This window comes from Mrakia frigida, assembly GCF_051309035.1.
Source record: "Mrakia frigida strain ATCC 22029 unplaced genomic scaffold BDY24scaffold_6, whole genome shotgun sequence".
NCBI classification, from domain to species: domain Eukaryota; kingdom Fungi; phylum Basidiomycota; class Tremellomycetes; order Cystofilobasidiales; family Mrakiaceae; genus Mrakia; species Mrakia frigida.
The window spans coordinates 391,775-412,059 of NW_027481275.1; the positions used below are offsets into that span (position 1 = coordinate 391,775).

At 54.4% G+C, this 20,285-nt stretch overlaps 7 protein-coding genes across 7 annotated transcripts; 3 read left to right on the top strand and 4 right to left on the bottom strand.

The window, feature by feature from the left end:
• Window positions 1-489: 489 nt before the first annotated feature.
• Window positions 490-1,601, bottom strand: BDY24DRAFT_380646 (uncharacterized protein). The gene is made up of 3 exons (XM_076639205.1): window positions 1,286-1,601; window positions 1,127-1,200; window positions 490-1,029 (listed from the first exon to the last, which is right to left on the bottom strand). The coding sequence occupies exons 1-3, from the start codon at window positions 1,499-1,501 to the stop codon at window positions 663-665; spliced, it is 657 nt and encodes a 218-aa protein (XP_076499135.1). The 5' UTR covers window positions 1,502-1,601; the 3' UTR covers window positions 490-662.
• On the bottom strand, window positions 1,537-3,381 carry BDY24DRAFT_380649 (surfeit locus protein 6-domain-containing protein). The gene is made up of 5 exons (XM_076639206.1): window positions 3,242-3,381; window positions 3,042-3,131; window positions 2,382-2,879; window positions 1,920-2,281; window positions 1,537-1,832 (listed from the first exon to the last, which is right to left on the bottom strand). Exons 1-5 carry the CDS (start codon window positions 3,350-3,352, stop codon window positions 1,592-1,594), a joined length of 1,302 nt encoding a protein of 433 aa, XP_076499136.1. The 5' UTR covers window positions 3,353-3,381; the 3' UTR covers window positions 1,537-1,591.
• Window positions 3,382-3,633: 252 nt separating this feature from the next.
• BDY24DRAFT_380650 (NADH-quinone oxidoreductase subunit G family protein) lies at window positions 3,634-7,497 on the top strand. Its single transcript, XM_076639207.1, has 16 exons — window positions 3,634-3,801; window positions 3,901-3,916; window positions 4,010-4,072; window positions 4,185-4,212; window positions 4,281-4,296; window positions 4,374-4,428; window positions 4,487-4,529; window positions 4,624-4,665; window positions 4,741-4,760; window positions 4,836-4,965; window positions 5,052-5,209; window positions 5,285-6,180; window positions 6,308-6,615; window positions 6,690-6,932; window positions 7,018-7,102; window positions 7,188-7,497. The coding sequence occupies exons 1-16, from the start codon at window positions 3,670-3,672 to the stop codon at window positions 7,218-7,220; spliced, it is 2,268 nt and encodes a 755-aa protein (XP_076499137.1). The 5' UTR covers window positions 3,634-3,669; the 3' UTR covers window positions 7,221-7,497.
• Window positions 7,498-7,678: 181 nt separating this feature from the next.
• Window positions 7,679-13,136, bottom strand: BDY24DRAFT_412894 (ABC transporter ATP-binding protein; the record flags this gene model as incomplete). Its single annotated transcript, XM_076643123.1, has 6 exons — window positions 7,679-8,535; window positions 8,613-8,735; window positions 8,814-8,976; window positions 9,065-10,656; window positions 10,737-12,082; window positions 12,169-13,136. The coding sequence occupies 6 exons, from the start codon at window positions 13,134-13,136 to the stop codon at window positions 7,679-7,681; spliced, it is 5,049 nt and encodes a 1,682-aa protein (XP_076499138.1).
• A 168-nt stretch (window positions 13,137-13,304) lies between these two features.
• Window positions 13,305-14,098, top strand: BDY24DRAFT_337649 (uncharacterized protein; the record flags this gene model as incomplete). The annotated part of the gene is made up of 5 exons (XM_076637296.1): window positions 13,305-13,352; window positions 13,457-13,499; window positions 13,556-13,622; window positions 13,707-13,853; window positions 13,969-14,098. 5 exons carry the CDS (start codon window positions 13,305-13,307, stop codon window positions 14,096-14,098), a joined length of 435 nt encoding a protein of 144 aa, XP_076499139.1.
• Window positions 14,099-15,052: 954 nt separating this feature from the next.
• CAB4 (putative pantetheine-phosphate adenylyltransferase) lies at window positions 15,053-16,702 on the top strand. The gene is made up of 5 exons (XM_076639208.1): window positions 15,053-15,684; window positions 15,775-15,936; window positions 16,026-16,115; window positions 16,218-16,427; window positions 16,508-16,702. The coding sequence occupies exons 1-5, from the start codon at window positions 15,288-15,290 to the stop codon at window positions 16,684-16,686; spliced, it is 1,038 nt and encodes a 345-aa protein (XP_076499140.1). The 5' UTR covers window positions 15,053-15,287; the 3' UTR covers window positions 16,687-16,702.
• Window positions 16,703-16,899: 197 nt separating this feature from the next.
• Window positions 16,900-20,049, bottom strand: BDY24DRAFT_380662 (sulfite oxidase). Its single transcript, XM_076639210.1, has 16 exons — window positions 19,669-20,049; window positions 19,528-19,557; window positions 19,276-19,459; window positions 18,927-19,204; window positions 18,790-18,830; window positions 18,605-18,700; window positions 18,294-18,513; window positions 18,136-18,208; window positions 17,911-18,053; window positions 17,826-17,838; window positions 17,656-17,742; window positions 17,538-17,562; window positions 17,424-17,453; window positions 17,330-17,351; window positions 17,220-17,247; window positions 16,900-17,149 (listed from the first exon to the last, which is right to left on the bottom strand). Exons 1-16 carry the CDS (start codon window positions 19,995-19,997, stop codon window positions 16,979-16,981), a joined length of 1,770 nt encoding a protein of 589 aa, XP_076499141.1. The 5' UTR covers window positions 19,998-20,049; the 3' UTR covers window positions 16,900-16,978.
• Between the last annotated feature and the right edge of the window lie 236 nt (window positions 20,050-20,285).

Here is a 20,285-nt window from a genome sequence, read left to right on the forward strand (position 1 = left end):
GGGAGTCTAGGAGGAAGCGGGGCGATCGGGTGAGGAGTGTTAAGGGATCTGGAAGGTCGAGCTCGAGGTGAAGGGGAGAGAGGGGAAGGAAGAAGGGAGGTTGGGTGACCGTAGAGCTCTAGAGAAAGAGAACGAAGAGGGTGGGTTGGTGCTGGTGATGTGTCGTGAACAGAGATCTTAGAAGAACGATATCATCCGAGACGGTGAAGAAGAGTTCGGGGAGGGGGTGAGGGTTGGAGAGAGAAAGAAGAGAAGAAAGGGAAGGTGTGAGCTCGACATTGGAAACCCAGTAAAAGCACGTGTAGCGGTTTTGACTCGCTTTCAAGCTAGTGGTAGCCCAGGAAATTTGCGAGCATGTAAAAGAGCTGCTGAAGAAACCGACCTGATGCAAACGAGTCAACTTTTGAACGCTGGGGCTTCAAAGACGCGTCCGGAGCGACGGGCGACGGATGTCACCCTTTCGAGCTGATTTTTTCTCCCATCAGAACATGGCAAACCTCGCTCGAAGAGAGATGACATCTTCAGACTATCTCCCTCTAAGAATGTACCAAAACGAACCTGGGGCCGTCAACTACTGCCTCAAGACTCCAACGCGACTTCATCCTTCGCCGTCGCCTCTGTCCCCTTCCCAACCTCCCAAGGCTTCAACCTCACCTCTCCTTTCACCACACCCTCCTTCGGCTCCTAATCAACACCGAAGAACAACCACAATTCCAAACCCCTGTCAGTTCCAGCATAGCGAACGCGTCTCCTCCTGCGTCTCCTGCCCCTCCTCTCCCTCGTTCCAACCAAGCAAAACTCACCTCCTGGACGACTCCATCCCTCGTCTCCATCACGGGAACTTCTCCGATCCTCCCCTCCGCGATCAAAGCAGCCAGCTCTTGGAAAGGGATGGGCGCAGGAGGTTGTTCGTCGCCCGTCAGGACTGAGCTTCGGTCGTGCTGCGACGGTTCGTTGTTGCTGGAGGAGGAGGTGGTGTGAGGTTTGAGATAGCGGCGATAGGAGGAGAGGGATATGGGAGTGTGTTTCCTGTGGTGAGACGAGGGATAGAAGAGTCAGCGTTGGGCTCGGAGAGAGGAAGGGGAAGAGGGAGGAGAGGGGAAGATGAGCTCGAAGTCCAACTCACGAGCTGTAGAAGTGAAGCTGAGCTTTGAGAAGCTCTGGAGCTATTCCTTGATCGTCTAGTTTCTGATAGGTCGACTGTACAAGCCGACAATCCCAAGTGGGGAGTCAGTCAGTCTCGAGAGATCAAAAGAAGGAGGGAAGGAGGTCGAGCTCAACGAACCTGGAACTCTTCATCGGCGTCGAAGTCGTGAGCTCGGAAAGCTTTGCAAGTCGCTAGTTCTTCGTCTGTGAGTGAGCTGCTCATTTGGGGTTTGTTCTCATGAAGAGAACGTCGAGGAATGGAAGAAGGAGCGAGAGGGAGAAGTGGCTGTCGAAGGGAAGGGAGAAGGTGAGCTCGACCTTGAACTTCCTCTCCATTTGGACCGACTGCTTTCATTTCGTTCCTCTCAGGCCGGCCAAGAAAGCAGGAGGTTTCTCGGAGACACAACGATCGTATCCCTGAAAAAGTCTAACGAGAGCAACAAATCTACTCTCCTCCCTTCCCTCCTCCTGCAGACTTCCCACTGCTCCCCGAGTGCTTGGGACCCTTCTTCCCCTCGAACCCACCTCTCGAAGGTCCGGAATCCTTCTTGAAGCTCTTCTTGTCCCCCTTGGGCTTGATCCCCTTCTTGATGTTCTTCCTCGCCTCCAGACGCGAAGAGATGTTCTCGGATCGCTTCTTCTGCTTGACGGCTTGCGACGAACGAAGGTGCTCCTTTCGGTCGGCCCTGGGTGAAACGAACAAGGAAAGTAAGGGTCAGCTTCGTCGAGCTCTAGAATCGAGGAGAGTGAAAAGAGACTGGAAGAATGCTCACCACTCGGTACTGCTCTTCGCCTTCTCCTTCTCCTTCCTCTTCGCGGCCTTCTTCAACCTCCCAGCGTCGTCCCTGACCTTTCCACCCTCCGCACGCTCCAGAGCAGTCTCCCATCGGGCAGCAGCCTCCTTCTCGGATCGAATCTCCTCAGGAAGACCGGCGAGCTTGGCCTTCTGAGCGGTGAGGGCAGCGAGGGCGTGAACGGGGTTGGCAGGCAGAGGTTTCCCTTTCTTGGAGTTGGCGGAGACGGAGGGTTTGGAGGAGGAAGCACCGAAGGTGGAGGGGAGGGTGAACTGGTTGAAGGTGAGGCCAGCAGCGGCGGAGGGAGCGGGAGTCTTGATTTCGGGGACGAGGAGGACGGTCTGAGAGAGAGGAAGGAAGAGAGGGACGCGAGGGAGGGAGAGAAAATGTCAGTTTTCGACGCTCGCTCGAGCTCGACGCGAAGGAAAACGCAAAACATACCTTTCCTGGGTTGACAGTCTTCTCATCCGCACTCTTCTTCTTCCATCCCTCGTCCTTCCCACCCTGCTTCTTCTCAAGCTTCTTCTCCTCCTTGGTCTTCTTCCTCCTCTTCTCCCTGAGCTCTCCTCTCCTGATTCTAGCCTCCTCCAACAGCTCCTCCTTGCTCCCAGCCTCGTATCCAGCGTTGGCTCCAGTTCCGAATCGCTTTCCTTGCAGACTGGCGATACGAGCTTGGAGTTTGGCGTGAAGGTCGGCGACGGAGGTGGGTTCAGGGATGGGTTGACGCGAGGTGTGGGAGGAAGAAGTAGCGAGGTCACCGTCGACCATGGAGACGTCGTCCGATTCAGAATCGTCGTCCTCGTCGGAAGCATCGGATTCGGGTGTAGGCTTGGAGGTCTTTTTGGATTTCTTGGAGGAGGAGGAGGTAGAGGTGGAAGCTTCGAGTTGAGCGGCTCGGTTGAGGAGTTCGGGAACGGTGAGGTTGTTGGAGGGATCGAGCTGGTAGACGGGAAGCAGATAGAACGGAGCAAGCAAGGTCAGCATTGGTTAAAGAGGGGAAGCTGCTGTCCAGCAGGTCGATTCGCTCGAGGGTTGACAGCAAGATGGTTGAGAGCCGTTGGAGTTGAGGGAAGGGAAGGAAAGAGTGAAGCTCGAGCTGACCTTGTCCTTCTTCGCCTTCTTGCTCCTCTCCTTGAGCTCCTGCTTGGGAGTGGACTTGTTCTTCTTGTTCTTCATGTACTTGTTGTCGTGCTGATAGGAAAGATGAAGCGAAGAGATGACAAGATCAGCGAGGAACGGAGGAAGAGGAGAAGGCAAAGGAAGGAGAGTCGAAAGGTGAGGTCAAGTTTGTAGCGACTTACCTCGTCGTCCATGGTCTCGTCTCTGATGTAGTGTCGAGCTGGAATGAGACTCAACAGAGCCTCGAAGGCTGAGTTGTGCGACTCGAGAGAAGCGAGAAGGGAGGAGCTCATAGGGACGGGGAGGAGAAGGAAGGTGTTGGAGGTCAACTAGTCGAAAATCGATAGAGTCCACCTCTGGCTCAAGGAACCCCCGCAGCTCAAAGCGGCTTCCTCCTTCCAATTTTCTCAATTCAAAAACGAGGGAGGAATGAGTTCTGGATCCGAGCATCTGAAGAGGTGTTCTCTCGCAGATTTGTTTTGTGGAAGGGAAGAAAACGGCGAGTGCTCACTGGCCACTCTCCTCCTCGCTCTCCACACTCTGCCCCTCCCTCTCTCCGCCCTCACCTCCAACTTCCATCCTCACCCTTCCCTCCCTTTCTCGAACAGAGATGCTCAGGCTATCCCTTCAATCAGCAGCATCGAGGACGGCAGCATCCTCTTCCCTCCTTCGATCCTCGCGCTTGTTCTCTACCTCGACGACAAGACGAGCGGATGTGACCCTCACGATTGATGGGGTATCCGTGAGTCTCAACCTCTCCTCCGTCGCCTCTCCCTTCCTCCCTCTCCTACTTAATTCCGAGCTTACGGCACTCTCTGATCCTCTCTCTCTTCCGTTACAGGTTACCGTACCCCAAGGTTCGTATGGGAAGCTGTAGGAGTGGAAGGAGTTCGAGGACGTCGCCATCTCTGACCTTCTCCCTCCCTCCTCCTCCCATCCTCCATCTTCAGGCTCGACGATTCTTCAAGCTTGCGAGGTCAACGGTACCACCATCCCCAGATTCTGCTATCATGGTGAGTTTCAGCTTCGTATCTCTGTCAGAAGCGAGAGAGGCATCGATCTCGTCGGAGGAAGGCGCTTCAAGCTGACCTTCCCTCTTCCTCCTCCTCCTCCTCTCCCTTTCAGACCGTCTCGCCATCGCCGGAAACTGCAGGTCAGTTCAGTTTTACACCTTGATCGATCTCACTCGATGGGCTGACGAATCTTACCTTGCTTTCTCAGGATGTGTCTCGTAGAGGTTCGTTGAAGAGGGTCGAGAGAGCGAAGAGCAGATCAGTCGACTGAAACCGACCTGTTCTCCTTTGTCTTTATCAGGTTAAACCAGGACCTCCAAAGCCTCAAGCTTCGTGCGCTATGCCAGCTCTGAACGGTAAGTAGCGCTGAGCTTTCGATCAGTGATTTGAGCTGAACTCTTCGCTCATCTCCAGGTCAACAAGTCTTCACGAACACGCCAGTCGTCCACAAGGCTCGGTTCGTTCCCTTCTTCGTTCCCTTCTGCCCTGCTCATCCAGATACAACATCAGCTCATTATTTACCTCTGCCACGCTTTCTTCAATTATTCCAGAGAGGGAGTCATGGAGTTCCTGCTCGCGAATCATCCACTCGAGTGAGTCTCCTCTCTCTGTCCCTCTCATCTCTCTCGAAGTGTTGACTGACCTCCCTCGTGTTTTCTTTCTATCAGCTGCCCGATTTGCGATCAAGGTTCGTGTTCGTGATCTCACTCTCTAGCCGCCGATGCTGACTTCTTTCTCTATCTCTCCCTCCCTCTCAAAACAGGTGGAGAATGCGACCTTCAAGATCAGTCGATGCGATACGGTTCCGATCGAACGAGGATGCACGAGATTACTGGGAAGCGGGCTGTAGAGAACAAGGATTTGGGCCCTCTGGTCAAGACGTCGATGAATCGGTGAGTATCTTCGCTTTCTTGAACTCGTCGAAGAGACGACGACGCGACTGAACGAGACGCCTCTTTCCCTTTCGTCTGGTCTTCAGCTGCATTCAATGCACTCGATGCGTTCGTTTCGCCAACGAGGTTGCCGGAGTCGAGGATCTTGGTACGACTGGACGAGGAAACGATCTTCAGATCGGGATGTACGTCGAGAAAGTCATGGACTCGGAGATGTCAGGAAACATCGTCGATCTTTGCCCTGGTGCGTCTTTCTCTCCTCCTTTCTCTCGTCAAGTTCTCGAATGTAAAGTCTGACTGAGACTCCTCTTCACTATAGTTGGAGCCCTCACCTCGAAGCCTTACGCCTTCCAAGCTCGTCCGTGGGAGCTCAAGAAGACGGAGTCGGTCGACGTCCTCGACGCCGTTGGCTCGAACATCCGAATCGATTCTCGAGGAGTCCAGGTCATGAGGATCCAACCTAGGATCAACGACGAGGTCAACGAGGAATGGATCAACGACAAAACTCGGTACTCGAACGACGGACTTCGCTTCCAACGTCTCACCACGCCTCTCGTCAAGGAGGGAGATCGGTTCGTTCCCGCCAGCTGGAAGGACGCTCTCACCGCCGTCGCCGAGGGTCTGCTCCGCTCCGGAGCTCAAGGAGATCAGATCAAAGCCGTCGCTGGTCATCTGGCCGACACCGAGTCCCTCGTCGCTCTTCGAGACTTCGTCCATCGTCTCGGATCGGAGAACCTCGCTCTCGACCACCCTCTCGGAGATAAACCCCCTGCCCACGGAATCGACGTTCGATCCAACTACCTCTTCAACTCTACCATCGTCGGTCTCGACTCAGCGGACGCCGTCCTCCTCGTCGGAACCAACCCTCGTCACGAAGCAGCCATCATTAACACGCGTCTTCGTCGGTCGTACCTCAACAGTCCGGTTCAATTCGGTCTCTTCGGAGAGAAGGTCGATCTCACATACACCTACGAGGATCTAGGGAAGAACTTTGAAGACGTTGTCAAGTTCTTGGGAGCAGGAGGAGGAACGGAGGAGAAGAAGGGGTTTGCGAAGGTCTTTGCTGAGGCAAAGCGACCGTTGATCATCGTTGGGAGCGGAGTCTCGGAGTCGGAGAGTGGGAAGGCAGTATACGAGGCTCTGGGGAAGTACGTGGAGAAGAACAAGGAGAGGTTCGTGACGGAGGAGTGGACAGGTCTGTCGGTTCTGCAACGAGTGAGTCGTCTTCCTTTTCGTTTCTGGGCCCCGTCCGCTCTTTATCGCTTTCGTTCTCGTGCTATCGTTCGCTTCGATTTCTCAACAACTGACCATTCGACTCCTTCTGCTTCGATTGTACTACCAGGCCGCTTCTCGAGCCGCCGCCTACGACATCGGATTCATTCCCTCCCTCTCCGCGTCCAAGACCACACCCAAGTTCATCTACCTCCTCAACGCCGACGAGGTCGATGGGAAGGACATCCCCGAGAACGCTTTCGTCGTCTACCAGGGTCACCACGGAGACGTGGGAGCTCAGTTCGCCGACGTCTGCCTCCCAGGCTCAGCTTATACGGAGAAAGCGACGACGTGGGTCAACACTGAAGGACGATCTCAGCTTGGACGTACCTCCGTTCCTCCACCAGGTGCCTCTCGGGAAGATTGGAAGATCCTCAGGTAATTTGCTACTCTCTCAGATCCGTCGAGAGATCGAAACTGACGCGTCTCGGATCCTCTTTTCGTCCTTTCAGAGCTCTCTCGGAAGTCCTCGGAGTCCCTCTGCCCTACGACGACGTCGTGACTCTTCGGGATCGAATGTGGGATCTCTCGCCGACCCTCGTTCGATACGAGAACATCGAGAAGCCTTCGGTCGACGTCACTCTCCAAGGACTTCGTCAACTTTCGTCGTCGCTCAAGGGATCGAAGGCGACTGCAGGCGAGAAGTTTTCTCTTCCGGTGAAGAATTTCTACCAGACGGATGTGATTTCGAGGAGGTGAGTCCAACGAAGTCTTTGTCTCCATCTCTTTTCCGTTTCGGAGGGAAGATGCCTCGTCTGACTCGATTCGTGCCGTGTTCAGTTCCGTTACCATGGCTCAGTGCTCTCGGGCTTTCCACGACAAGAACTACAAAATATCGCTGGATCCTGACGCCGAGCAGCAAATCGTGAGCACGCCCTTCCCGACGCGTCTTCGTCCCTTTGTCGAAACGGCGTTGACTGACCTCTTCGACGCGTCTTTCTCTTTCTCAGGTTGCTCCGGAAGGAGAAATCGCCTTCGCTTAGAGCTCTCAGAGCCTCATTCCCTTTGTCTATAGTCGATTCCGCTTCGCTTCTCTCTCGTTTCTTTCGACCCTCTTTACCTTCGTTTCGCCTCGTTCTCTCTTCGTCGTTGCATGTACCTTACACTTTCTCTCTCCTTCTCTTTCCTCACTCTTTCTTTCACGTCTTTACTTTCACGTCTCTCCCTCTCGGTTTCACTCCTTTCAACGATCTCTTCTCTCTCTTCTCTTCTCTCCTCTCTCTCTCTCCTTCTTCACGATCTCATCTACTTCCCTTCGCTCCTCCTCACTCGAACCTCTCGCGAAAGTAGGACTACTACATCATCAAGATCTCGTCAGAGTCGTAACCGTACAGCAGATATAGAAGCAAAGAGAATAACGAAAGGAAACCGAGAAACCAAAGTGTTCGTGAACAAGAAAAAACAAAAAGAGAGAAAGCAAACGAGACCGATGTCTATAAATCTACGCGTCTCCCGAAGACTCAAACTCTCCACCCCTCGCCAACTCACTAAACACCCCCCTCTTCGCCACCAAATCGTCGAACGTCCCATCCTCCACGATCACTCCATCCGCAACCACCAAAATCCTCGAGCACATCTGCATCGCCGCCAACTTGTGCGTCACCATGATCACCGTCCTGTCCATCCTGACCCTCATCACCGTATCCAACACAGCAGCTTGGTTGTCCGCGTCCAAAGCGGACGTGCACTCGTCGAGGATGAGGATGTCCGCTCGTTTGACGAGAGCTCGAGCGATTTGGAGTCGTTGTGCTTGTCCTCCCGAGATGAGCGAAGCGTTCTCTCCGAGGTTGGTGTCGTATCCTTTGGGGAGAGTGAGGATGAAATCGTGGACGTTGGCTGCTCGACAAGCTCGTTCGACTTCGTGGAAGGGGAGGTTGGGAGATCCGTAGGAGATGTTGTTCGTGACGGACGCGTCGAAGAGGGCTGGGGTTTGGGAGACGATGGAGATGTGATCTCGGAGCCATTGAGTGTCGGAGGAGCCGAGGAGGTGCTTGTCGAGACGGATTTCTCCCGAGGTGGGTTCGTAGAGTCGTTGAAGGAGGGCTGCGATGGTGGATTTCCCGGATCCTGATCCTCCGACGATGGCGACGCATTCTCCGGGAGAGATGTCGAAGCTGACTCCTGCGAGAACTGGAACGTCCGGTCGAGAAGGGTAGGCGAAGTGGACGTCCGAGTAAGAGATCTGACCCGTGATGGTAGGTCGAAGATCTCCGACTTGCTCCTTGATGACGGAGCCGGACAGAGCGACGAGACGACTGAAGTCGATGGCTGCTCGTTTGGCTTTGGCGACGGTAGGGACTGAGAAATGGAGGAAGGAATAAAACTTGGTCAGCAAAGGAAGAGGAAGGAGGATCGATGAGAAGAAGAGGACTCACGGAAGGCGAGCATCTGAGCCGCAAAGGTGATGGAGAAGACGATGAGGGAGAAGACTCGAAGGGCAGTCGCATAGGTGTAGCTTCCCTGGATCATGAGGACGGCGATCATGAAGAAGAGGAGGGCTGGAAAAGCAAGCGGAAAGGAGAGTGAAGAGTCAGTGGAGCTTGAGGAAAAGAGAGAGGGAAGACAAGAAGACTCACCCTCGACGAAATAGACCAGCCCATTCATCAGACCACTTCCCATCCCCTGGATCCAAGCTCCCTTCCTTCCACTCGTGTAGGCGAACTCCAAGGCGATCTCAAACTTCTCCGAGAAGACGGACTCGAGAGCCATAGCTCGGACTGCTCGAACGTTGGAGACGCTCTGCACGAAAGAGAAGCGAAGACGAGAAGAAGTCAGGACGCGTCGAACGACGAGAGAGGGAACGAAACGAAGCGAACGAAGAACTCACCTCGTAGAAGATCTTCGCCACCTCCTCCCTCATTCTCTTGTTCCTCAACTCTACGTTGTTCAGCAACATAAACTGCACCCCAATCGCCAACCCAAACACAGGAATCACCGCAACTCCCACCAGCGTCAACTTCCAGCCCACCGTCATCGCCCAGATCGATCCGAACGAGACCATCGCCACCGCCGTGAGGAAATGCCCAGGGATGGTCGAGACGATGGGAGCCATATCATCGGCGTCCTTGATGATGTTCTGAACCAGCGTCGCCGAACTGTTCTCGGATCGATCGAACCATTCCTTGTCTTGAGCAACGATGAGTTGGAAGCACTGTCCTCGGAGGTTGGCGACCCAGCGGTAGGCGACAGTCTCGAAGCAGATGTAGGAGACGCAGACGCAGAATCCGTCGCCGACCGCGAGGACGAGGGAAATGATGGAGTTCTTGAGGAGGCCAGCCGAATCGGTTCCTCCCGCTGCGACGAGACCCATGAGGAGGGAGAGGTAGTTGGCCCAGAGGGGAGTGATGATTCCGTGTCCGAGGGCGGTGATGAAGGCGACGAGGAACATGAACTTGTTAGGGACGGAGGGGTACCACTGGATCATGACGGAGAAGATCGATGGGTCGTGCGCGTCCTCCTTCGTTCCCTTTCCTCCGTCGTTCTCCATGTCGACGAGGACGTGTCCCATCTCGTCGACCTTCTTCGAGTCCTCGCCTGCCGAAGACCTCTTGACTCTTGATCCTGGGTAGAGGAGAGCCGATCGTCCCTGAACCGTGAGCTCCCCTCGTTGCTTGAGATCTGAGAGGAACTCTGATTCGGCTTCCGACTCGGAGACGAAGATCTGAGGGACGTTGAGGCCTGGAGGAGGAGGACTTCGAGGGAAGGAGGGACTGGTGGGAGTGGTAGGGTTGGAGTTGGATCCCTTTCGACCGATGTTTCGCCAGGAGGCTCGATGGTCGGCGATGGGAGAGGGAGGAAGTTGACCTGAACCTGACGATCCGTACGACGAGAGACGGGGCCTGTTGGTGAAGGCTCGGAGAGGAACGGGAGCTTGTCGGCTGGCTCGTTTGTTGCCGCCGTAGGGAGAGGGAGAGGAGGCGGAGTCGACGGAGTGGATGGAGGGCGTTTGGGTGGTGGGCTTGAAGGACGCTCGTTTCTCGTACTCGACTCCGCTTCCGTATCCAGCGAGGATGTCGAAGTAGGACGCGTTGGTCGATTGACGATGGTTGGACGACTGGGGACGAGTAGCTCCTGGGACCGAGAGGTTGAATCCGAAGAACGACGGTTCTGGCTCTTGGAGAGCGAGGTTCTCGAGGACTTCCTCCCCGTCGTCCCATTCGTCGTCGAGCTGGATCTCGGGAATAGGCTCCTTCGTCTGATCCGACGCCATCCTAGCAAAGTCCTTCCCTGCCCGAACGAGATCCGAGCGGTATCCTTCCTCGACGACGGCTCCGTCCTTGAGCAGGTAGACGAAATCCTCGTCGACGATTTGGGAGAGGTCGTGGGTGATGACGATCGTCGTTCGGTTCTTCCTCCACCTCTTGACGGCTTCGAAGACGAGGACTCGAGAGACCGCATCGAGAGCGGAGGTGCACTCGTCTGAGTGAAAGAAACAAAAAAGGTGAGGAGGTCAGCAAAGAGCTCGGAGGAGGAAGAGCGGGAAGACGCGTCGAACTTACCCAAGATCAGGACCGTAGGATCTCGAACGACGGCTCTGGCGATAGCGATACGTTGCTTCTGACCTCCACTCAGATCTGCTCCTCCATTTCCGAGCTTCGTCTCGTACCCGTCCGGCAATCCCTTGATGAAATCGTCCATCAGAGCCGTTCGACAAGCAGCGACGACTTCCTCCCTCGTCACGTCCTCCGGCCGTCTCGTCTTCGATCCTGCGAGTCCGAGAGCAACGTTCTGGTGGACCGTCATATCGAAGAGGATGCATCCCTGCTGGACCGAGGCGATGTGATCCTTCATCCATGCTGGGTCGAGGAGTCCGATTTCCTGGTCGTCGAAGGTGATCGATCCTCGTCCCGGTCGATAGAGCTGAAGGAGGAGCTGGGAGATGGTCGACTTCCCCGATCCCGATCCTCCGACGATGAAAGTCGTTTCTCCTGCTGGAAGGAAGACGGTGACGTCCTTGAGAGCTGGAGCGTGAGGACGCGACGGGTAGGCGAAGGTGACGTTTCGAAGGACGAACTCTCCGTGACATCTCGTTGGACGAATGAGTTGAAGCGTGTTGGAAGCCGTGTGTCGATGGGAGGGACGACTGGGGATGACTCTTCGAGCTCGAGCGAAGGGAGAGTAGGAGGGAGCGGGGGAGAAGGGAGTGGTTGGGCTGGTTGGGTTGGCGTCGTTTTGAGAGGAGGGATGGGAGAAAGGTCGAGAGGAGTTTGCGACGCTGAGAGGAAGGGAGGTGGGTCGAGCGGATGGGTTGGAGGATGGAGGAGGGCTGATGAGGGTTTGAAGGGAGACCATGGATCCTTTTCCCTTGTTGATGAGTTCGAGGATGGGCATCAAAGCTTGGACGTTGTTCGACGCGAGGACCGTGGCGAAGAAGACCGTCATCACTCCTCCTGGAGCGAGCTTCCCTTCCCTGACGAGCTTGGATCCGAACCAGAATCCGGCGACAAACATCGCACTGAGAACGAAGGCGGAGAGTCCCATGCTGAATCCCCAAGCGGTTGCGATCTTCGTTTCGACCTTCCTCCCCGACTCGCAGAGGACCTCGAAGTCGTCCGTCTCCCTCTTTTGAGCGTTGAACGCCTTGACGGTAGCGATGGAGGATGCTGTTCGTTCGGCTTTGGTCGAGGCTTCGGCGTAGATTCTTCGTTCGGTGGCCATGAGAGGGAAGGTGATTGCTTGGACGAGTCCCTGAGCGACGACGACGACGGGGATGGCTGCGAGGATAACGAGGGTGAGGGACCAGGATTTGAGGAAAGCCATGATGAGGCAGGCGACGACGGAGGTTGAATCCGAGATGAGGTCTCCCATAGCTGAGGAGGTGGCGAATCGAACGTTGTCGGTTTCCCTGGAGAGCAAAAGAAGGGGAGGAGAGTCAGCCCTCGAGCTTTGACCATCCTTCTCACCTCCAAACTATCACCTGCTTCAACTCACCTCGTGAACTTGGACATCAAACCAGCAGCCCCTACACCTCCTTCTTGATCCTCGTCGATCTCCTCTCCACCATCGTTCACTCCCATTCCCAAATCGAACCATTCCATCTCCCTCGCTCCGACCTTGTCGTACACTTCCCTCCTCACGGCTCGAATGTTCCTCTCTCCCACCCAAACCCACAAGCCGCACATGAGCGTATGGAGGATGATGAATCCGAACCCCATAGCCATGAGGGAGAGCGAGTTGATCTGCATCTTGTCTCGAAGGAGCGATTTCTCGTCCTCGGTCGCTGTTTTGGGATCGAGAGGGAAGAAGGCGAAAGCGTCGAAGGAATCTCCCACGACCTGGGTCATGTAGGGAGTGATCCCTCCCGCTGCCAGCGAGATGAGGACGGCTGGAATGGCGATCCCTAGTTCGGCTTTGGTGCAGTACTTGAAGAGGAGTTTGAAGGAAGGTTGAGCGGGAGTCCAGTCGGAGGAGGGAAGTTGAGGTCCAGAGGAGGGAGGAGGCGAAGGAGGCTGCTCTCCATCGTCGTTGTAGATGGGTCGGGAGGAGTGAGAAGGAGGGTCAAAGTTGATAGGGGTTGTAGGGTGGAAGTTGGTGTTGTTGAAGGAAGGAGGGGAGAAGAGGGGAGCGTCCGAGGTGGGAGAACGAAGCTCACTCGTCGAAGAGGATTCCTCGACTCGATTGAAGGGTTGGTAGTAAGGATCCTCCTTGATGTCTAGAGCGAAAGCGGACTCGGCTGGGGATCGGAGAGGATGCGAGGAGTGGTAAGATCCTTCTGGGATGGAGATGGGATGGTCGAACTGGCGAGAAGGGTTGGAGGAGAAGGAGGGAGGAGGGCCTGTGGAAAGTCGATTGTAAGGCAGGAAGTCGCTCTCGTCGTCCTCGGTGTTTTGGGAGAAGGGACGAGAGATGGAAGCAGTAGAGATCGAAGATCGAGTTCTTTGGTGCTGATTTTGTGGCATGGCCGTGTTGAGAGACTCATCTTGAAAAAGAAGAGTGAGCTCTAGAAGCGTTGTAGAACCCAACTTGAACAAGAACGAGAGAGAACAAGGGGAACCTGAAACGCGCCTCCGTGTTGAGCTTCGATCTCCCTTTGATCTTCTTTCCCTCAAATCCCGACCTCGAAGAAGATGTTCGGATCAGAAATAGAGACGATTAAGAAGCTGGGTATTAGAGGCGTCAGTTCCTCGCACTTATATCACAGCAGAATCGCGAGAGGAGAACAAGACCAAGCTGACCTTGTTCCCTCAACGCCTTCGTCCGATGCTCCTCGTCCTTCCAGATCCTGCTTCAAGCTCTCCGCCTCTTCAGCGTCTTGAGCTCATGTTCGTCGATCATGGTTCTGCTCCTGAGTTTGAGCTGATGATCATCTTTCATGCAGGTCTAGTGATGTGGAAGACGCTCTGCCTCGCAACAAACTGCGAATCGCCTGTCGTGGTTGTTCTCTCGTGAGCTTCTTTCCCTTCCTTCCATCTCCTTTTTCGAGAGCTCACAAAACGCACGCCTTCGCTTTTTTGTAAATTGACCCTCAGAGAATCCATGGAACCGGCCTTCCAAAGAGGCGATATCCTCTTCCTCACCAATCCTTCGACAGCTCCTTATCTCGTCGGCGACATCACCGTCTACAAAACCTCAGCAGCAACGCCTATCGTTCATCGAGTGATAGAAGTGCATGACTTGTAAGCTTTTCTTCTTCTTGAAGACCTCAACCTATAGAGCAAGTCGCACAGAAACGCAGAAACTGACACGTCGCTCGTTTTTTTTCTTCTTCTTTGTCGACGTGGAACTCTGAAGGCCTGACTCTGACCTTCCAGATCAGCTCCTCCTGACGAAGGGAGACAACAATCCGGTTGACGATATCGACTTCTACGACGGAGAGATGTGGCTGAGGAGGAAGAACATCGTTGGAAGAGTACAAGGGTGAGCGTGGGCTCACTTTTGATTCCATCAACAAAGAGATCGAGTTGGCGAGTACAGAACGGTCGTAAGCTGATTGTTTCAACCCTTTTTGACCATAGATTCTTGCCTTACGTCGGTAGGTCCGGACGCTCTCTGAGCTCGGAAGGTTGGCAGAGAGCTGATGTTTGGTTCGACCGCGACGCGTCTCGTTTTTCGCAGGCTACGCGACGATCGGTTCGTTCTCTTGTCTCTTCCCTCCTTCTCAATATCAGTGTCTGACAACGTTCTTGGTGGCATAATCTTGCTCCTGATCTACAGCTGGTCAGTCCTTCGCGTCTTTCTCCATCTCCCTCTCACCGCGCCGGCCAAAGCTGAACTACGACGCGTCTACTTTTCTCTCTTCGCTCCTCTCTGGCTTCCAGTTGTAAGCCTCACGCGTCACCCAACATCTCTGAGCATCATGAATTCTCGGATGCTGATCGACTTCCGCTTTGTTCCTCCAGAATGAAAATCCCCAACTCAAGCTCGGTGGGTTCGGACGAGCGGTTCTCTCTGAAGATCTCTTGCTGACTTGACCGCATCTTCTTCTACTTCTAGTGCTCCTGGGTGGAATTGGGCTCTACAGTCTTCTCCAGTAGAGATCAATGAGCAGAGCAGGGAGCTCACATCTCTCAGACGAGTTTGACCGATTAGAGAAGGAGGGAGTCCTGGTTGAATTTTGCTCGAAGTCTCAGCGTTATATACTATCTAGATGTTTGGGGTTCAGATCCGAATCGTCTGCTCAAGACTGCAGGAAAGCGTTGGGTCATTATACGTCGCGTCAGTCGAACCCAACGGACGTCTTTCCTCTCTTCGACAGGTTCGAAGAGAGTTGGAAATGCACCTGCATCGCCGTAGGTCCTTCTCAGGCATCTATGAGTCTTTCTCTCCCCTACCTAAAAATTATAATCTGCTGGAGGTTACTTGCCTTGACGACGGCGCCAAAAGAAGAACCACAAGCTGTCGAGTTCGAACGAATCGAACAAGTCCCCATCCACATCTTCCCTCACGCCATTCCTTCCCCAGCGATTCTAGTACACCCACCTCTTGTTCAGCCAGCACCTCTCCATACACCTCAAACTTGTATACCCAGAATCCACTGCGTCTGAAACCCTCAACTCCTGAACGAGCTCCATCTCTTCAACCCCCCCTTCGCTCCCTCCCCTCCTTCCACGATGGCTCCCTTACCCACCTCGCCGGTCTCGACCTCCCTCCTCCTCCTCCCAGTACCAACTCTTCACCAGCTTCTCACTCCTCAGCAGTTTTACCCTTCCATTCGACAAGCCTCCCTTCTCACGTCCTCTCACTTGACCATCTATCTGTTGAGCTCGCTCTTCCAACCTCCTCCTCTCGGCCTTCCTCCGTCAGCCCACTGGGAGACGATTCAGACCTTCCTCGGGAAGGTTTACGGAGAGGCCGTCAGGGTTGCTCAAAAGGAAGGGAGAGTGCTGTTCGAGGTAGATGTGGTCATGCAAGGGTTGGGAGGCGAGAAGGGAGATGAGAGGAGGTGGGAGGGAAGGAACGAAGCGGAGGAGGGGAAGGGCTGGGAGGTCGTTTGGAGGCTGGAGGGAGGTGAGTTCCATTCTGTTCGATGTGGCATTGATTAGGGAGAGAGCGGAGAAGCTGATGACCCTGTTGCTCGCTGCTTGGCCTTCCTTGCAGATGATTCCGAGCTTCCTTCCTCGCTCCCGACTCTCCCCTCGTCGAGCTTCGTTCTCCCTTACTCGCCTTCGCCTCTCAGCTCATCTTCCTTCCCAACCGACTTCTACAAGAACTCTCCGAAGTCTCCCCTTCCCGCTACCTATCCAGTCGTTGCTCTCGGAGGTCAGCCCTTCCTTCAAGCTCAGAAGCGGTCGACTCCCCTTCAGCCCATCGCCTCCCCAGCTGACTTCCTCCCTTCTTTCGCTCTTCAGGCTCCTTCGACCACATCCACGCCGGTCACAAGATACTCCTCACTATGGCCATTCTCGTAGCCTCTAGGAAACTCATTGTCGGAGTCAGCGGTGAGCTCCTCTTCCCTTTCGTCCTCGGTTTCGCTTTCGCTCGTTCGTGCCAGCTCAACTGAACCTGTTTTCTTTCGCTCTCTCCTCGACTTCGTTATTCAGACGACGCCCTCCTGGTTCACAAAGCTCATAGCGAATACCTCCAACCCTTATCTCTCCGGAAACAACTCCTCTCCTCCTTTGTCAACCTCATCAACCCTTCGCTCGAGTACGAGATCGTCGCCATCAAGGACGTCTACGGACCCACAGCGACGGATCCCGATATCCAGGCTTTGGTACTTAGCCAGGAGACTGTGGCTGGTGGGGAGGCTAGTGAGTGGTGTCTATCTTTCGACGTTGAGGAGGAGACGTGAAGAGGGCGACGCGCTCACTTCGGTGTCGCTCTCCTGCAGTCGCAAAGCATCGCAAAGAACACGCCCTTTCCTCACTACACACCTTCATCATCTCGGTGATCTCCCATATGACGGACGAGGAATTGGGGGACGACGGGAAGAAGATGAAGGAGGTGAAGATGAGCTCGACGTTCATTCGGGAGTGGATCGCGTCGAAGGCGGCTTCGAAGCAGGATTGATGATGTTTGCACCTCAGTACTAGGCTGAGACTAGATTCAGGAAGAACCTTTAAAGATTATCAGTGTTGATATCTCTCTAGATGAGACCGGACTCGCGTATCCGTCGCCGATTTCGAAGTCCCGTCGCGTCGTCTCATTCGTCGTCCTTGAGCCTTCCGTTCTTTCCACCTCGCTTTGTAAAGAGCACATATCTTCAATCAATTCAAGCAAAAGCAGTCGTCAAAGAGTCGTTATCACCTCAGCCCCAACCTCCCTCCCAGCAACACGAGGGACGTCGTCCTCCCTCCGTCTCTCACTCCCTAGGCTCCCTGATTCCCTTCTCCTCCATCGCCTTCTTGTACTCGTCGAGAGGCTCGACGAGAATCTTGGCAGGTCGAGTAAGGGGCTCGATTCCATCTCCAGCAGCTTCGAGCTTCTCGAGTCGCTCTCGAGTGGCGGCGTTGTTTCGATTGACGGAGTAGACCTGCGAGGAAGGTAGGCAGATCAGCAGAGGCTCGAATAGAAGATCATGAAGGGTAAGTAGAAAGACAGACCTTCATCCTGTGAACGGTTGAAGTGACGCTGAGAGGAGAGGAAAAGAAGAGAGACGAGGTCGGATCAATGAGACGAGAGAGATGGAACGGAGGACGAGAGCTCAACTCACTGGAGAGTCCAGTTCCAAGCGTCTGCAAAGATGGGAAGGAGACGAGGTTAACTACTCTCAGGGCTCAAGAGATGCGGCACAAGATGGAGCTCACCTCGAGGGTTGGTAGGCTGAGTGTTGCAAGCTGGGAAAGGGAAGATGCGACGAAGGTCAGCTTGACGATTCGATTCTGACTGTCTCGAATCTCATGACTGAGGAAGGCACGAACCGTTATCCCAAGCTCGAACACAAAGCTGAAAACAGACCGAAAAGAGAACGAGAGTCAGTCGAGTCGGTGTCGGTCGTCACGTCGAAGATAAGAGATGGAACGAGGAAGAACGACATACCTCGAGCCACCCTTCAGCGATGACGGGAACCGACATGTGCCAGAGTCGTTTTGCATGGTAGAACTTGGGAGAGAGGTTCTTCTCAGGCTGGATCAAGTGAAGAGGTAGAGGAGGTCGGAGGTCAGTTCAAATTGAGCAGCAGCGCGTAGGAAAGGAAACGAGCGACGAACGACTTCGAACCAGCTGCGAAGATGCAAAGTAAGGATCAGCTCAACTTTTGAAAGAAGAGGGATGGGTGAAAGGGAGGGAACGAACTTGAATCCTCCATCGGTGCTGACTTCGACTCGTTCGATCCATCGTCCTCCTCCAGAGTAAGCCCAACCAGCGACGTCGATGAATCCGTCGTGAACCTGAACTGACTTGGGAGCAGGGAACAGAATCGCAGAAGCGACGGGCATCTGGTCGAAGAGAAAAACCGAAAAACACGAGGTCAGCTTCGACGAACGCGCTCCGTTTTCGGAAGTGAACGTCGCGACTGACGTCTTGAATCGAGAATCCATGTGAGTACGTGACGTTGTGCTTTCCGAACTGATGGTTGAAGTAGAGGTACTCTCTGAAGGAAGGGTGGAGTGAGAAGAAGGAGAGTGAGTTTCGAGACGAGACGAGAAAGAGGAAACCGGCGAAGAGAGGGGATCCACTGTCGCTGAACGGGTCCGTTGGAGGGCTCGTCGAGAACGTTGATCCTAGTCAACCACTTGGTCGATCGAGCTCCGATGTATCCAGCGACGACGACTCGAAGGGGGCCTCCATGGATCTTGGGAAGAGGAACACCGTTCATCTGGTACGCAAGAATGACTTCGTCGAAGTTGCTCATGACCTTCCTGTACGGGACCGAGACGGCGTAGTTGTAGACAGTGTCTGATGGGAGCGGAAAAGGGACGGAAGAGTGAAGAATGGTCAGTCGTGCGTCGCAATCAAACTCGAAGACTTCGTCTCGTTCACCGCTCACTCTTCTTGAAGTAGGTATCGGCTCCGATGAACTCGACGTGAGAGGTCTCGTTCTTGACGCCTCCAAAGTGTTCTAGGACGTGTCGAAGAGCGACTCCTGGGTGGGAAAATGGTCCGAAGGAAGTCGAAGGAGAGGAACAAAGGTCAGCTCCATCGACGCGACGCGAAGGGTTGTCGAGCTCGAACCTTTGTAGACGGCGGTTCCGATTGCTCCTTCTCCCCAAGGACTTTCAAAGAAGGAAGACAGGTGAAACGGTCAGCTCGTCGAAAAGGGAACGAAGAGAAGAAAAGGGAAAGGTCGAAGTGCGACGCGTCGAACTCACGCCGAAAGAAGTTCGTCTCCCTCTCCAGGAGCGTACTCGATCTGCTCAGTCCTCCTCGTTCCACAGCACTGAAGAGTAATGGTCATCTCCTTCTGAGGGAACTTGGTCTCGTCCATGAGTTCAGCGAGAGTGAGGGATCCAGCCTTTCCAACGAGTCCTCCAACCTCGAACGTGTAAGGAGACGTCTCCGAGAGAGGATCATCGTAGGTAGGGACTCCACCGTGGTTCCGCACGAAGTGATCTTTGTTGGGAGTGATGTGGTTCTTCATGAGAGCGGTCTGTGGAGAAGGAATGGAACGAAAGTCAGAAGGAGAAACGACGCGTCGATGAGAAAAGGAGGACGACGTACGAAGGAAGGCGAGCCGTTGTAAGGAAACTCGAGGACGTGAAGCATGTCCTTGGCTTTCTCCTCTTGAACGATGGCCCACGACTCTGCAGGAACCTCTCTCGGAGCGGGACCGAGGGAGAGGTGGTACTCTTTCCATCGTTCTCCGAAGAGGATCGGGTTTCGAGTTGGGAGAGGACCGTACTGGCTGTATATTCGTTGAGAGGAAGTTGTAAGCTCTCCACTAGCGAAGAGAAAGAACGAGAGCGTACTTACAACTCAGGGATAGGAGTGAACTTCTTGGTGCTGATAAGAGGAAACCGAACGAGAAAAGATCGGTCAAAACGTCCTCAGTCGCCCCCTCGAGCTCGACCTCCACTTTCGACCCTCGCTCAGGCTCTTCTTACGAGAACTCACAGCAAAACCTTCTTCGCCTTCTCCCCCTTCTCCCTCTCCTCCTCCTTCTCCCACTCAACATACCCATGCCACCCTCCTTCAACAACCTTGAACTCCTCCTTCAAATTGATCCCAGCGACGACCTCCTCCCCTCCAACTTGAGTCCTCTCGAAAGTGTCGACCGTCTCATTCTTGACTCCAGTTTCGATGTGATGATGTTTCGCCTCAGCTCCGTTCTGCTGCTTCTCTTGAGGAGGGATCTCCTGAGAGTGGAAGGTCGTGACGGAGGGGATGTTGCGATGATGGAAAGGTCGAACGACGACGGGGGAGGAGTGGGTTTGGGTAGACATTGTTTCGCTCTAGAGCTGTCGAGTGAAGAGGTTGGTTGATGGTGGTGGTTTGGGAGGAGGAGACGACGTGATCTTCGTGGGAAAAAAAGAAGGGAAAGAGAGAGACAGTCAGCTCCTACTGTCTCCTTTCTTTGGAGGGGAGCTGTAAAGTCCAGGACGTCTCTGATGCTCTCGCCCCTCTTTTCTCTCGGTCCCTCTCTTCCCCAGTCCCGCTCCTACCGAAAGGCCTAGCCTTCGTCTCACCCTCTCGTTTCTCTTTCTGTTTCGCTCTCGCTCCCTCCCCCTCGT

Bases quoted from the DNA above. Each gene is read 5' to 3' on its own strand.
- BDY24DRAFT_380646 (XM_076639205.1), bottom strand. From the start codon at position 1,501: ATGAAAGCAGTCGGTCCAAATGGAGAGGAAGTTCAAGGTCGAGCTCAC. The intron at 1,201-1,285 runs GTTCGTTGAGCT...CGGCTTGTACAG, and splicing joins ACGCCGATGAAGAGTTCCAG to TCGACCTATCAGAAACTAGA. The intron at 1,030-1,126 runs GTGAGTTGGACT...GTCTCACCACAG, and splicing joins CAGCTTCACTTCTACAGCTC to GAAACACACTCCCATATCCC.
- BDY24DRAFT_380649 (XM_076639206.1), bottom strand. From the start codon at position 3,352: ATGAGCTCCTCCCTTCTCGCTTCTCTCGAGTCGCACAACTCAGCCTTC. The intron at 2,282-2,381 runs GTATGTTTTGCG...CCTCTCTCTCAG, and splicing joins AGACTGTCAACCCAGGAAAG to ACCGTCCTCCTCGTCCCCGA. The intron at 1,833-1,919 runs GTGAGCATTCTT...CGTTTCACCCAG, and splicing joins GCGAAGAGCAGTACCGAGTG to GGCCGACCGAAAGGAGCACC.
- BDY24DRAFT_380650 (XM_076639207.1), top strand. From the start codon at position 3,670: ATGCTCAGGCTATCCCTTCAATCAGCAGCATCGAGGACGGCAGCATCC. The intron at 4,966-5,051 runs GTGAGTATCTTC...TCTGGTCTTCAG, and splicing joins GTCAAGACGTCGATGAATCG to CTGCATTCAATGCACTCGAT. The intron at 6,616-6,689 runs GTAATTTGCTAC...TCGTCCTTTCAG, and splicing joins GAAGATTGGAAGATCCTCAG to AGCTCTCTCGGAAGTCCTCG.
- CAB4 (XM_076639208.1), top strand. From the start codon at position 15,288: ATGGCTCCCTTACCCACCTCGCCGGTCTCGACCTCCCTCCTCCTCCTC. The intron at 15,685-15,774 runs GTGAGTTCCATT...CCTTCCTTGCAG, and splicing joins CGTTTGGAGGCTGGAGGGAG to ATGATTCCGAGCTTCCTTCC. The intron at 15,937-16,025 runs GTCAGCCCTTCC...TTCGCTCTTCAG, and splicing joins TCCAGTCGTTGCTCTCGGAG to GCTCCTTCGACCACATCCAC.
- BDY24DRAFT_380662 (XM_076639210.1), bottom strand. From the start codon at position 19,997: ATGTCTACCCAAACCCACTCCTCCCCCGTCGTCGTTCGACCTTTCCAT. The intron at 19,460-19,527 runs GTAAGTACGCTC...ACGAATATACAG, and splicing joins TTCACTCCTATCCCTGAGTT to CCAGTACGGTCCTCTCCCAA. The intron at 17,352-17,423 runs GTGAGCTCCATC...CCATCTTTGCAG, and splicing joins TCAGCCTACCAACCCTCGAG to ACGCTTGGAACTGGACTCTC.